We start from the raw sequence: 16,444 nt of genomic DNA on the forward strand, positions 1-16,444 counted from the left end.
TTGAGTAGCCCAGATTTGTAAGTCTTAATATCCAGCATTTGAAGAGTACATGTATTGTTTTCCTTCATGTACATGTATCTACTAAAAAAAGCTCTGAAGAGCCTTAATTGCTCAACTGGTAATGTTAGAAATCTGGTTACTCTTTTATTCATTCCAGGAGAACTTTTTTTTATTTACAGAGGTCTATCTTAATAAACTGGACATTTTGCAATATACATATCTATATTGCCCAATCATAGAAAGTTTATTATCAAATGAAAGGATTTTCTATCTATACATGTAGCTACATCATGTACTACAAGTATTATGCATGGTTTTCAAGATGAAAGTTGAAGAACCATAATTATCTTCGTTCACACTACACACAATCACTTGATAACTCTTCCACCAATTTTAATCAAATTTGATTAATGGTGTTTTTATTCGACTTAAAAAAAATTTGCTGTCGCATAATGATTCCACTCTGATCTCTGTTGTCAATGCATGTCCATAGACACTTAATTTCGTGTGATAATTACATGCAATATAAGTATTAGTTCGTTGCTCAAGTTTTCAAATCCAAAAGGAAGGACGGTATTGATTTTGGGAGATATGACCTCAACCATTAGGACCAAAAGCAATAGTTTTATAGAATTGAACTATAAACATGTTACTTATGTAAAAACAAATGGATATCTCTGATATTGCTCTATAATTTTCTATACCACTAATGTAAGACTGGTTCTGAAGCTTTAAGGAATGATGGGCCAGAAACCAGCATTTTCCTGAAGTACCAGGTAAAAGTAAATTGACCATTTTGAGATTGTACTACAAGATGCCATTTTGGGGTTGTTGTGGGTTGACCTAATTAAGAACTAGGGGTCAAAACAAGCATTCTCCTGATGTTTGGATGATAACTTGAGTAAAACAGAACTGTTTACTTCGAAATTGTACCATAATGTGCATGTCCTCCAAAGAAAGTTCAGACTGATTTGAACCAAAATGAGGACCAGAAAGGGCCACATTGATTCCGTTGAAATTCTTTTTCTCCAAAGAAAAGCTCAGATTGATTTGAACCAAGTAAGGTCCAGAATGGCCACATTGAACTGTGAAATTATCATTCTATGTCAATGCAATCAAAATTCAAAGATGTATCAACCTTGAATGATGTGCCCATACTTGCCCGTACTTTTTCAAGGTTCAACCCTGCAGTCATATGAAGCAGTCATATAGGACGTTATTTCACTGCATTATGGGATTTTACATATTTTATTTTTTAGAGTACAAAGATAAGATTTAATTGTATGACATGCTCTGTGTATATGTGTTAGAGGTGTCCATCCTCCCTTCCTTCATACCTTCTGATACGCAGAAAAATTTTATTCCTAAACCACTAAATGGCATTAATGAAACTTTCATAGAATCTTTTAGTTGCGAAAATTTTGATATTTTGCATTTGATTAGGGTAGGGCTACAGAACCACAGTGGCACCCCCATAAAAGAGGTATTTTGAAAACAGAAATAAAGAAACTGATTATACGTTAGACAAATGCACAAACAAAGAACTACCAGCAATTAACTAATATGTCAGCTACATACCAGTTTAAACCTACAAAAGGTTATGCCCTCATTTTATACAAAATCAATCTCGATTCCTCCCAAGCGGAGTTGAGAACCACAGTACATCATAATTCACACAATTAGATAGATGTGTTTAACAATTTAGACTGTAAAAGGTTAATCCCAAAATATTCTTCGGCGGTAAATTGATAAATTAATGGAAGCTAACAGTTAGGAACCTACTACAGCAGTGCTAGAGGTTGTCTGGCAAGCTATTTTCTAACTTGGTGCCATCCTAACCTCTAGTATCTGACATATTGAAAGCCACCGCAAATGTGAATAAGCTAAACGTGTTCAAATTTTTTTCAAGTATATTATTATTATAAAGGAAATTTAACCCACCGGAAATCAAGCGCGATGAAAAAATCCTATTCTTTCTGTTAAAAACCTAGAAAGTATTCGTATTAAAGAAAATTACCAAAGTGACCAGCCATCTAAATTAGGTCACTAATTTTAAGGAATGCAATATTTTTTGACAAAACATGAATTTAAAGTTGGTAATGGCAATTCGTTGGTTAATTCAATATCTTCGTTTTGCAAATTAAAATCCGTAATTTTATTAACCGGATGAACCCATTCAAAATACCGAAAATAAAATGTGAATTTCATTTAAACTGCTTCTACAAAGGATTTCTTGGACTGCTAGATTTTCTCATCAAGTAGTCATTTGTTTTTCTTCTGTTTAGCCACCTTCTCTCGTGTAAGGATAAATAAACTATACAATGTTTTGAATGGTAAACATTTCACTATAATTCTGTCGATTTCAAAGAACGTCGGAACGAGCGGTTTGCAAAATGGCGCTCGGAAGTAAAAGGTTGGAGTACATAGGAACGGAATTCCAACCGCTTACATTGTAGAAGTAAAATGAACCCGGATATCATGAGTGGGTTTGCACAGTGCACCTCCTGGCCACTGACTACTTTATATTTTTTACATAGTAAAACTGTTAAAAGCTTACCTCTTATTCAAAGTTAAGCAACCTAAATACATTTCGTTACCAAATAAAAAATACCGATTAGGACCTGTAGTTTACATACCACTAATTCAACCAATGAGCTTTTTGACCGTACGCAAAAATAGTCCTACACTTGTTCAAAGTTAAGCAACCTAAATACATTTCGTTACCAAATAAAAAATACCGATTACGACCTTTAGTTTACATACCACTAATTTAACCAATGAGCTTTTTGACCGTACGCAAAAATAGTCCTACACTTGTTATGTATTGGGTTAATTATGGGTCAGTAAATGGTAATTAGCTAGATCAGGATTAAGATTAATGTTAGCAGTTGTATGCTCAGACTTTCTCACTACCATCTGTTGATTGATTCCAGCATCACAGGATAAAGATCTATAGCTTTATTTTGATAACATTTTATGACGATATCCCCCGTTGAACATTGCACTAATTTAATTAATTGCTTTTGACAAGTAAATATTTTGGTTCGATTGAACTTAAGAAAGTTAGCCATTGGTCAGAGTTAGAATTTTTAATGTTTTATTTATAATTTGTGGGAGGAGTTTTTGGGGTGTTGTATTCTCTGTACGTTTTGTATCTTTAGATAGCTTACCATCATGCTCCGCTCTTGTAACATCGAGTGTTACTTATGTTATTTGTAAAATATTGTACCATCTTTATAGCATCATAATAAACGATATATTTAGAACAATGGATTAAGTACTTGAAACAGTGGAATGCCCAGCTCTATATATTATTAGGTTGACTTTTCCGGACTTATACTTTAGTAGTTGAACAACGTGTCCTCAGTTGTTTACACACTAGTTATAGTGCTCTTGCGTTATGTTCCTCTGGAAAAAAGTGCACACCAAATCTACACAAGTGAGTTTGTTTGAATAATAGAAAAAGTAGTAAGTTGTATTTGTTACAGCCAGTGACTGATCCTTATTCTTCTCGATAAGAATTATTTCAATTAGCACTTATTTCATGCAACCATTGATAATTTGCTATTTCGTTTCTTGCCAAGTATATGATATGCACACAAACGCTAGTTTTGTATTCATCCAAGTTCGCATTTATTCTGCTTAATCGATATTCAGCTGCAGCTAAAATGAACGAGTAACCTTCATGCTTCGATGCACGACATATCTGGTATACGGTAAACAGTTCATACTTAGTTCGCCTACCTTTGGAAATCCCATACGTGTAAGTCAATGTATAATCATATTTGTACATGTGTATGTATTATGAATAGTATTTAAGCTGTTCAGAACAGGCAATTGATATCTTGGCATATATATTTTCAGTTCGATTTTAGGTAAGATTTTAGCTACTGTACGTGTATACCGGGTTAGTTTCAGGCATTTTGTGATGGGCGTGTACCCTGAAAGACAGATCTATAAATATAATACATTTGGTTTTTTTTTCAATTTGTAATGAAAAGATACGCTTTTTGCTGTAAATTTAATACTTTACATGTATTGTAATCTGGGAATAATAATTTAAATGATGTAAGACACGAGCTATGTATTGATGTTGTCTTCAGACATTACTTGGTAAGTTGACCTTAAGCCTTAAGAATAAGTATAGACGTCGTCAGTCGGTCAAAAGGTCAAGCTCTCAAAACTAGGACATGTACTCAGTACGTCAAGAAATACTATTAAACTTATATTTGTCTATCATAAATTGGCCGTCTTTAATACATAAATATAAAATATTGATTGATAAAAGTTTTACTTATTGGTATTGTAAGTATTTTTCTTAATTGGTATGCAGGTGCAACTAATGTGAACGATCGAGTAACGTACGACGTGCGCTGTACATGCGGTACACTGTCATACTTGTTTCACCTCACCTACCTTTAGTGTAATTCAGTATATAAGCATATTTGTGCAGATTATTCATACTGTGTGAAGTTAATGAAAAGCATCAGTTTGAGGTAAGGTATTTTAGTTACTATATGTATATTCGGGCCCTGGTGTCTTTTTGTTTCTGTGATGTGTTCCCCTGTGGAATAAGATGTAACTGTCTGTATATAGTTAATTGTTCCCCAGGGGAAATGTAGCGAATAGTTTCCCTATGGAACATACATGATGTTGATATATATTGTTTTAAAATTGTTTCTAAATTGAATATCTGCAAAATTATTACATGTACATGTGTATTAGTTAATTCTTCCTCGGTAGAACCTCCATGATGCTGGCATGTATGTTCCTTAGTTGAACTAGTTGCCATATTCCCCTGAGGAACAGTTAGCTTATATACATGTAGAAACATCTGATTACTTATGGGAACAAATCAAAGAAACTAATAACCACCAGCTATTCGGGCATATCTCCCTAGTTCTGATGGGTGTTCACCCTTAAATAAAGATCGGTATAAATAAGTACATTTGCTTGTTTTCATATCTAAAACAGCGGCGGATGAATAACTGTTTTTCTTACCCTCATATTTTATTTTGGGGTAAATTGTTTAAGATACCCTCAGAATCCAGGATTTGAGGTTTAACGTTTAATCATTTTCTTGGGGGGGCATGACCCCAACCCCCTAGTAAATACAAATCATTTCCTCACCAGTGATCCTGTCAAGAAAATGTTTTGCCCCCCCCCCCTCCTTACCTAAAACTCTGGATCCGCCACTGTGAAATTTGATCGATACGTTGAATGAAATATTGAAAAAAAATGCTTCGTCATAATTTGCATGCTGGGAACTATTAACCCGGGTATGTATTACTAACTGTATATATTTTTGTGCAGTTAAAAGAAACGCATTTTCCAGTAAATTATGTACATTAATTATCTGTTTGTAAATTGTAAATTGGGATTATTACTTCAAATGCTGTAGGAGACAAACTATGTATTGATGTAGTCTTCATATATTAATTGGTATTTTTGGCCTTAAGCCAGACATCGTTCGTCGTTCAAAAGGTCAAACTATAAAAACTAGGCCAACAATTTGTTCTTCATAGTAGAATGTTAAACAAACTAAATTTGGTATCATTAATTGGGCGATTTTAATAAATAACTGTAAAATATAATTACGCTAGATAAAATTTTGTTTCCTTGATGATAAGTACGCAGTATACATCAATACACACTTATAAGTTCTTTTGCTATTTCACTTCTTACAAATAAGCTGATTAAATAACTTCACCAAAAAAGTCAACTATTTTGAACTGAAGAAATAAGACTGCAAACTTTAATTGTATCGGACCGATTTAGAAACTGTTATGCATTCTGGGATTGCTGTTGTTCATGACGTTACGTATTTTACGTGTACATTGCGACGGCGCAAAGTTGTTTACGAAGATCGATTTCTAAATAAGTTTAGAAATTTATTACAATCAAACTTTTTAAGTCTGTAACCAGGTATGTTTTCTTATTTTTATAGTTTCTCTTTTTACCCATTGACCTTAAAGACGCTCTTCCATGGAAACGCAAGTCACCTGATCAAACTTCTGTTTCCAGATTGTCCAATCCTGATTATTTAGTGTGGTTCGAAAAAGGAAATTGAAACTGCGTGCCATGCGTTATTTCCTGATGAAAATTATAAATAAAAAAGAACAAATTTTACTGCGTCGGCTATCTTTTTTTAAAGATAGTACTTGTTTTCATTTCGCCGTGTTGCAAAGAAGATATGTAACAAATTGTACTGATACTTTATATATTTGCCGAGAAAAATACAATTAATATTTACTATTCATCTGCATTATATATCCTAATATAAATGGAAATTATACGTTTTTAAATTAATTCATGTGGACACTTTTTGTGCATTTGAGTTCGTCATTTTTCAATTATGAGTTTGTAAAGTGCGTCATCCTGAGTTTATGATAAGACAGATTTGGCAATTATCGGGTTATCATTACCAAAACTTGATTAATTTACCCTCATGTTAACTGTAAACATAATCAAAATAATGTGTTTGTGTTGCAGTTAAATGTTTAATGAACGGTTTAATTTTGATGTGTTTGTAAACAACAGTTCTAAAATCTTAAAACATTTTGTAGTTACAAACTAGTATCACATTACTGTAATTACGATATATTTGTTCATTGCTACTAAATGGAAGATGAATGAATTGAATTAATTACATTTTATTGCAGGAATGGACACCGATCGGGCTATTCACTGTGCTCCATGCGAATATGATGACGTCATATTAGATCCAGTCAAATGGTGCACATTATGTGAAGAAGGACTTTGTCAGGACTGTGAGAGGGTTCATCGAAAAGTGAAAACGTTACGTGACCACAAGTTGATTAATATCTGTGACTATGAAGAGGAAAGAAATGTTACGCATGCTAATGTCAATCCTTCAGAAACTGCGATGCCTTCCAGTAAACAAGATTTCATCAAAATAATCAAGGAAATGCGAAATCAAGTAAACACTAATCTAGATGTATTAGAAAGCAACTTACTTAAAGAGATTGAAGAAAACTCGTTGGAGTATGAGTGTAAATTGCCGGAAAAAAATGCTATGACTATGTTCGAGTGTAGTTCACTCATAGAAAGGGGTGCTCATAGCGAGTTAATTCCATTTGTAGTTAAGCCAGATGCATCTTACTTGGGTGTTTATGTGGGGAATAGTCGTAATTCAGCACCAATAACTGGTTGTACTCTTTCCAATAGCTGCAGGCGCTTATTTGTTGCCGATTACTATGGAAGTGGGAAGTTAACGTCATATGATCAAGACTTCATGTTTCTACAGTTTATGTCGGGGTCGGATCCCCCATTTGATGTAACGACGATTGATGAAAACCGAGTTGTCGTTACTTATGGAAATAAATGTTATCTAGAAATACTTAATATCGACACAAATAATGCGGAAAAGAGAATCGATTTCAAGAACGCGTGCTGGGGAGTGTCATCTCACAAGGAAGGACTATACGTCCGTGCTGGTGAGGATGAAATTATAGTGGTTGATTTATCCGGAAATATTCATGATACCATAAAGACAGAACCAAACTCAGGGAAGTACATTGCTGTGTCTAGTGACAGAATTTATATGGCGGACACGTCGGGGAAAAAATTACACTGTATTGATATGGAAGGCAAATCCATTTGGCTTTCAGAACAAATCGGCAAACTTGAAGGTATAGCTGTTGGAAAGAAGGGAAACATTTTTGTCGTCGATAGCGGCGGAAAGAAGCTCCGTGTTGTGCATCGTGATGGTACAGCAACTAAAACTGTGTTGAAACCAGAACGTGACCCTATGGAATGTCCATCAGCAGTGTACTGTGATAATAAACGTAACATGATATACATTGGGTTTTCGTCGGGTTGTGTCGGTGTTTATAGCCTCATCTAGACGCAAGTTATGACGGAATAAAATGAATGTAAAAGCGGGAAAATTCATGTTCATCAAAACAATATGTCAGTGCAGTGTCCTGTCGTAGAAATGACGTACAAACAAGTACAGTTTCGATCGAAATGGATCTATTCTTGAAAAATGAGGGGTGAAAAAATTGTGTGTATGGTCTCTGCCATTATCTCCTTGTTACCTTTGTCTATCAGTAATAGAAACAAGACATCAATTCGCGGCATGCAAACTAGTATTGAATCCTACTTGATGTAGTTTATCAAACATACGATGAATAAAAATCTGATTAATTTAAATCTTGAATTACGCTATCCTCCATAAAAAGAGTACTTAGCACATGTCAGATAGTGTATTTTAATCAGATTGGATGAATAATGAAATACTTATGTATGTACATGTATGTATGTATAATATAATTGTAAGTTTATGTAAAAAAGTAATGCATCTATTAAATGCCTTAGTAACTGGAACAATCTTGTTATTGAACATGATAAAATAATGATTTACTACTAAATCGTAGCACTGGTATAATTATGTAATGACCACGAAATTAAAACAACAAAGTCTTTGTACAGAGCATGGTTGTTCAAATCCGTTTTCTCAGCTTATAACATGACGATTTGTTTCAATACTTCAGTTACAAGTACAAGTAAAATCTTGTTCACCGTTTGCATATGTATATGCAGAGTATTTGTCTTGCTGTTGTGACTAACTCATTATCCTGTGTATGTATCAAGCTTTACGTTTTGGACGGTTAGCAATAACTTATAGTTATAAAAGTTTTTTGGTTAAATATTTTACTGCGTATTTAAATGAATATTATAATACTTAAAAAACATTGAATTGAGAGTAACCTTTGTTTTGATTTTCTTTTCATTTGTTTGTTTTTTGTCTGTTTTGTTTTGTATTGTTCTTTTGTTTTCTTTTTTTTTTTGGTATTTGAGCAGGACCAAGCTTTGGTTATTCAACTTACTAATTAATGTAACTTTGACTCCAATTTTGACTGAGCATGTATGTACTCTGGCTAAAGTCTCATCTCTCATCTCGTTAACTTGGAAAAGATCAACCAATTTCCATAGACCGACTTTCATCTTTTTGTAATACTCCTTTTTTTCTATTATCATTATCAATTGTTCTCCTTTTTTATTTTTGTAATTTGTTATTTTGGTTCAATAATTTTTATCTTTGTTTTTTGTTTCTTGTTTATTGGTTTTGTTAGAAGAGCGGACCTTAACAAGTGATACGACTTTGTTTGAACGGAAATATTGCCATATGCTGTTTTTCTTATTACTAGACAAATACAATAACTTTTTGATTAAACAAGATTACTGTGAACTACGCTTCCGAATAAACGTGAATGCTTTTGTTAGTAACTTGGGTTCACTATACTTGTGTCCTGAAAAGTATCAATATCCTGTTTGCACCTCCATCAGAAGCTTAAAAACATCAAGCAAATTAATTTTCGTATTTTGGTTTCTCTCAATCATTATTTTGCTTAGTAAACTATCGCATTTAATACGAATCGAATTATAAATTTCCAAACAATAATCGAAGTTTTGGAATACTTACGGTCTTATCCATAATTTCTAACGAATGCCAAACAATTCGAGCCGAAGATCATTTTGAACCATGACAATGCAGACATTGTATTAAGACGATTTGGACTATTGGAGGATAACAGAATTATATAACAAGGCTGACAAAATGAAACAGTACAGTTCAATGACGACTTGATGATTTTTTCCGGACGCAGTCGGTATAGTTTCGCTTTTTACTCTTTGACCATAAAGAGGCTCTTCCGTGGAAACGCAAGTCACCTGATCGCAATTCTGTTTCACGATTGGCCAAATATTAATATTAATAACTTAGTGGCGTTCGAAAAAAAACTGTATTGAAAATTTAAATTGCGTGCCATGTGTTATTTCCTGAATGAAATGTAAAAAATTATAAGTAAAAAGAACAAATTTATCTGCGTCGGCTATCTTTTTTAAAATATAGTACTTGTTTTAATTCATTAGGAAATTATTTTTATGTGTTGGGCTCTAATTGAAATGTATTCATAAGGAGCGATTCGGGTTGCACCTGCCTCATACTAATTTAAAGGAAAGTTACTTTTAACAGGAAGTGGATTTTGAAATAAAACATACCTTTAAGCTTTTGTAAAATCATCCTCTGGAAAAATGGCGGAAAAATTTCCTGCACTCTTTCCCTATATAAGCAGTAAAAATATCTACGTCACAGATGCTTCCGGATAAACTTAAATAGCTTTTTGATTGTTTTGTAGATGTACTGAATATATTTTTGGCAAAAATGACTAAATTGAGGAAAATGATATGCCACCCATTGCCTGATTCTTACACAGAATGGTTCTTAATAAAGTTGTCCAACTTTTCTTTTGATATTCATCGGGTCAATTATCACATCCCACGACATGACATACCTATATAAAGTTTCTCTGAAAAATTGTCTTTGTTGAGGATTTACAGAGAAAACTTTTGTATCAAGTTGGGGACGGGCGGATGGAGACCATTATCACTATACATCTACTTTCAAATGAGAGGGTGTGACTAGGACGTTATCCGTTGACTTCAACTGTCTAGGTATCTTTTGGTTGAAATTTAATATTCTGTAAGTTTCAATATAAAACAGGACAAGTCATCTCATTTTTTTTTAATTCTTTGAACTGTATACACTAACAAGTATGTTCACGTTATCTTATTTTCAGATTTTGTTCTTGGTTTATTGTTAATGTGTTTTTCCCTGTTTTGTTTGTTTTAGAATAAAATGGCTATGGATACAACCTCTCCTAAATTCTGCAGTCTATGTAGAGATGATGACGTCATCAGAGATGCATTAAAATGGTGTTTGGTATGCGATGAGGGAATTTGTCAAGAGTGTGAGAAGTTCCACAAAAAAACAAAACCTTTGCGTAGTCATACGTTAATTGATGTTGTTGAAAAGAGAGACACACCAGTTACTAACTCGATTTTGAGCGAAAACTTAGCAAAATGGTCGTCTGCTTTACGACAGTTGAAGCTAGTAATCCCAACTACGTTAGAAGATCTGAGCACATATGCCAGGAGTAATTGTAGTTTGACAAGCGCAGATGACGTCAGTTATTATATCCAAATCATTCGAGATAAGATAAATGGCTACTTTGATAAAATAGAAAATCAATTGATGGAAAATGAAGAAGAAAAATCCATGCTACCTTCCATTCAACTAAAGGAGTTTGATGCAACTTATATTGAAGGGTGGTTGGGGAACTTTGCCAAGATGGATAGTGTAACAGGTTGTACTATTTCTCCCGACGGACGCATATTTGTCGCTCATTGTAACAGTAATTGTAAATTGTCTGTTTATGACAAAGATGGTAAGTTCCTCCGCTTTATGCCAGTTTCGGGCAGTCCATTTGATGTTACCACAATTGACGAAAGTCGGCTTGGAGTTACCTACCACAAGCAGTGTTATTTTGAAATTCTTGATTCAAACAAAGATACTGTAGAAAAAAAAGTTGAATTCAAAAATGCTATTGTCTGCCTCGGAATATGCTGTTTTAATGACCGATTATATGTACTTGCGGGAGAAGAGGGGTTAGTTGTGACTGATTTGTCGGGAAACATTGTCAATACCATAAAAAATACCACAAGCCAATTTTTCCAGTACATAACAGCAACAACCGATAGAATTTATATTGCGGACACCTGGAAAAATGAACTACACTGTTTCGATACTGAAGGAACACCTGTTTGGATGAAAGACGACGTTGGTCATCTGAAAGGTATATCTATTGACAAGTACGGAAATATTTTTGTCTGTGACAGTGTAAGTTGTGAACTTCGTACAGTTCATGGCGACGGTAAGGAATGTAAAACCATTATGTCGACGGAACTTAGAACTAATACCTCACCAACAGTAGTTTATTACAGCCATGACCGTGATACTTTATGTATAGGTGATACTAGTGGAAACATAGCTATTTACCATTTTGTCTAGACATCACTGGCTAGTGAAATATGTATTCATGTTAAAAGCATACTCTTAGTAACAACTTTCAACTTTGTTTATTCTTTATTTAATCCTTCATTCGAAAGTAGTACACTTATAACAAGTAGTAGCAATTTTAAACGTGCAAACAAGAGAAAAACCTTAGATAACAACACCGAAGACACCACTGGAAAAACACAGCAAACAAACAGTACATAAAAACGAAAAGCACCAAACTCGGTACAAAGGGTTTAGTGAATCGGATAAGTAATTACGAAGTTCTTTGATGAATATGACAAACAACTCAGTATAGTTGAAACTGACTTGTTGGTAGAACTCTGTCTGCATTATACAACAACATGTACCGCTTAAAGAATGAATCCTCAATAAGTCAAAACTTTCCACATCTATACCATGTATGTAGAAAACACTTTTTTGTACTTTAAGAGGTGTTTATAAAATCATGCCCAAAGAATTTGCAATCGTATGATTCTTGCGCGATCAACAACACTAAACTTATGTGCAAGGTGTTATCAGGTTTACATATGTGCAAGGTGTTATCAGGTTTACATATATATATCTTAGGTTTAGATAACATATATACTGGAAAAGTCCTGTTTTTTATTGTTTTTTTTAATTGCTAAAATAAATCACGTCATACAGATTTACATTTGCATCATATATATGCGGAATTTTATAACAAAATAATGTATATCAAGAGTCACGTGAACATTAAAGTTCTACCTTTTTTTCGAAAGTTACAGAGAGCGCTTACCCTACCGATGCACCTGGTCAATGCTCCCAGTATTTAATGGAGTCCGGGTTGCTAATTTAATTTTGTTTATTTGTATTTTGTTCATTACATGTTTTTGTTGTGTGTGTCTTTTTTTTCCTGTTTATTCTTTATCCTGGAAATGTGTTCTTTTAATTGAATCTTGATTCCCTAGATTACTCTTACATGGAAAAATAATATTTCAAGCAATTGGTTGATATACCAACAATTAAGAGTATTTAGATAATGAAGATATTGAAGATTAGCTTGGTTTCAAGGAACCAACAAAAAAAATCAACGGGCTTAATTTGTCTTGTTATGTCTTCAAAACAAAGTGGAAATTGATGATAAAGAGGTGGTAAGTTTGATTGAATAAATCAATGAAATAAAAACAAAAAAAATTGTTTCCTTAAACCACCTGAATAGTTCAGAGTAAAACAAACATCTTAAGTGCCAACCATTTAAATTCAGACTCTGCCAATGGTATATATGAAACGTATGCATCTCCCACTAAAATCAACCAAATCAAGAACAATAACTCTTGCATACTACCAATTTCATGCACAATCTATAAACCAAAGACTGAAGTCTTCAAGGACGCTAATCGTAAAATATTCTTCGCCACTGACTTTTGCTCTCTTTCAACATCCGAAATGGCACGAATGCTCTAAAATCAGATGACTTCTGCTTGAATCTTGGTTTCCTTGAAAGATTGCGTACTCTTTCGTAACCGTGATGACCCGAATGTTTTCAATCAAAACATCTGGTTACCAGGAACATGGTTAAAAAACTGGCAATGATTATATATAGATACCGAGGTCCTGATGATGTATATGACCTATATAGTCATTTGTAACGAGCTCCTGAATGTGTTTGAATCGGAAACTGGGCAGTATTACATAAATATAATGCTAACCGATCATTTCCTCTTTTAATGTAAACTTACCGTTCTCATACAAGAAGGATACGCACGTAGAACACACGTGTATGATATTTAAGAGATATATTTTATCTCGTATGAAGCTAGAACTATGACGCTATGGCGGTAAACACGGACAGATCTGCAGAATAACGTGGAGTACAAATATATAATTATGCAAATCAATGCGCATATATAAAGTACTGAAATTACGAGTGCAAGAAGTCGCTAACAATATTAGCGACTTAAAAATGCAATAACCAAATGGCAAACTAAGACTGGCTATGTGGTATTAACTGTTCTGAATAAGAAATGAAAAGTGAAATAGCTAGGTTTTTGACATGCATGGATCAGAAAAAAGACTGCTACTGAAATAAAAAAAAAACATTAAAGAAAAAGATGTAATCGCAAAAGAACAGAACTTTTATCCCACAAACAATACACCACGTAGTGATTTTATCATAACACATATACACGCAGCATATGTACGTCCTATACTTCAAGATGTCATAGTTCTGTAGATGCGTTCCCTGGGAAAAACAAATAATTTACAGATTGGTTTTGATAAAATGACACGTAGTGTTGAATTTATTGCAGCATTTATAATTGCTTAAGTATATGCAAACATCGTCATAAAATTTCCACCAATTAGATTCAAATCCTATTTCTGATTACAAATGCTCTACGTGAATGTCAAATTAGTTTTAAAAAAATTAATGTTGCACAAACAGCTACTCTTTTGGGGACGTATCAAATTTTGCGGAATCCTGGCAAAATTAAAGAGAGTCAAAATCCTTCTAATTCAGCGTTGGGCCTTTTCGTTTTATACCTTTAAATAGTACCACTGGAGCGTGGCTATAGAAATTAAATTATAGGTTTTTTTCTGTTTACCGAAGCAGCCGTTTGACAGATTGCACATTGTTACTAATCGGATTGTTTTCATCCTTTGATAACCGAGTGGCTTATTTCAAATGGCTATAAGCGTATATGAGGATCGAACTCTCTGTTCACTTGGTAATGCACAGAGGAGCTTCAGTTATCGCTGATACCAGCTAGCGATACGCATTCCTTTGCCAATTTACTTCTTGGTGGTTTGTAACACCGTACAAGTTTGCTAACACTGTATTAACATTTCATTAACTAATGCTGTTATAACAATAATGAAAATTTCTTTGAACTTACTCGATCAAGCTAAAAATGAATAATCAGCTCTGACTTCACCAATATAGTAGTTAAAATTAATTACATACTTAAACACGTGTCGAGGTGTGAGAATAGTATCCTCTGCTTATCTACAGCACTTTTTATCGAAAAAATATCAGGACGATAATGTCATAATAGCACATGAATACATGAAAAATATAGTTATTAGTAATTCACAAGTTTTGTTCATGTAAATCAAGTTCTAATTCTCTAAGAATGTTAATCCTTATTCCATCGCATTAAACTATGTCATGCTAATTTTTATAAGACTTTCAATCCAATTCTTATTTGTCAAAAGAAAAAAAGGTGGTCTGAAAATAGGACTATACAGCCTTTTGTGTAAAACCAGTGTACTATATGTGCCTAAATTAGGGTTTTGGTTCGGCAAATTTGAAAATATAAGAATAAGAAAAAAACAACACTTATCATTGGCGAACAGACGAATATTCGAAAACAAAACAAAGGACTCTGTACTGCCACCGAAAAAGTATAAATATATCGTACCAAATGAAAACGATAATAGAATGTATACAAATTATATATAACAGCCAGCTGTTTCTTTGTTATAGTTAGTTGATGTGTTCATATTCAAAGGTGAGTATCTAGTACGTATCATAGATGTCTCATGCAATGAGAAAATCACATCATATTGTATACCAATCAAGATTTTAATTAAATGTTTTTATTTAATCATGCTGAATCTTTAAATAAAAAAAATTCCATTTTTCCTTATAATAATGCACTACTAAAGCTTTATTGGCAATATAATTCGTGATTTAATATACATTTGTGTGAGCTTTTTCATTCCATGCAATATTTTGTATAGATTTTGTTTTCGTCTTTCCGTCTTCAAGCAAGTAAAAACATGTATGTCAAACTTGCTGCACTTATCAAATATGTCATATATGATAATAAGCTTTGGTTATTTGTATCAAGGCATTATTATAATTGAACCTCCGTTATTTGACATTGAGAGAAAGCCTCTTGGGGTATGCAAGGGAACATCAACGAACACTCCAGAAAATGTTTAAGTTTTTGACAATACTAAATATAATTCTATCACCATAATGGAATAGGAGAGTGAAAAATAACCTGTAACCTTTTGCCGTCTCTTTCAGATATCTTGTAGAATCAGTTTGTTGTTTAAGAAAAAAAAACAAGCACAAGATTTTCCGATTCAAAATTAATAACTGAGATGGAACAACTAAACCTGGATATTTTATGTAAAACTTTAATGAAAATTGTGGTATAATAGTAAGACTTCAATGCATTGTTATCTAAGAAGTTTTGCTTTAAACGAATACCAAAACCGAAAATCTTGCGCAAAACCTTTTCCCCAAATTTGTTTTTTTTTAACGTAACAATGTTCAAAATGACTAATCCAGAGGAGAGACAAGGGGTTGGCACCCATTTTTATTGGGAAATTTGTCATTTTCATTTGTAAAATTGACAAACAAAAATGGCTAATAATGTCCTAGCACCTCCTTTTTCTGAGAAACCTCGGCTGGCACCGTCCTTTTAAGTGTCTGGATCCGGTCCTGGTTTATATGAGCTTAAAGAGCAACAAATTCATACAACTACTTACTCTATCAGTTGGTAGCATCTAGTTCGATATTTGTGGTTGGATAGGTCAGTGGGAAAAAGTAAAACTTATGAACAACTATGCACAAGTTGTATGCCAATA

General features: G+C 33.4%; 1 protein-coding gene across 1 annotated transcript; it reads left to right on the top strand.

The window, feature by feature from the left end:
• Positions 1 to 3,747: 3,747 nt before the first annotated feature.
• Positions 3,748 to 11,930, top strand: LOC148625334 (uncharacterized). Its single transcript, XM_088571050.1, has 4 exons — positions 3,748 to 3,875; positions 6,663 to 7,856; positions 9,174 to 9,244; positions 10,658 to 11,930. Exons 2-4 carry the CDS (start codon positions 6,665 to 6,667, stop codon positions 11,873 to 11,875), a joined length of 2,481 nt encoding a protein of 826 aa, XP_088427176.1. The 5' UTR covers positions 3,748 to 3,875; positions 6,663 to 6,664; the 3' UTR covers positions 11,876 to 11,930.
• Positions 11,931 to 16,444: the final 4,514 nt, after the last annotated feature.

The sequence above is a fragment of the Perna viridis genome, chromosome 2 (genome assembly GCF_037379345.1).
Source record: "Perna viridis isolate PV_CMFRI_1.1 ecotype Kerala chromosome 2, ASM3737934v1, whole genome shotgun sequence".
In the NCBI taxonomy this organism is placed as follows: Eukaryota; Metazoa; Mollusca; class Bivalvia; order Mytilida; family Mytilidae; genus Perna; species Perna viridis.

Coding starts and splice junctions, on each gene's coding strand:
- LOC148625334 (XM_088571050.1), top strand. CDS start 6,665: ATGGACACCGATCGGGCTATTCACTGTGCTCCATGCGAATATGATGAC. Junction 7,857..9,173: donor GGGTTGTGTCGGTGTTTATA/GCCTCATCTAGA, acceptor TCTTATTACTAG/ACAAATACAATAACTTTTTG. Junction 9,245..10,657: donor GAATAAACGTGAATGCTTTT/GTTAGTAACTTG, acceptor TGTTTGTTTTAG/AATAAAATGGCTATGGATAC.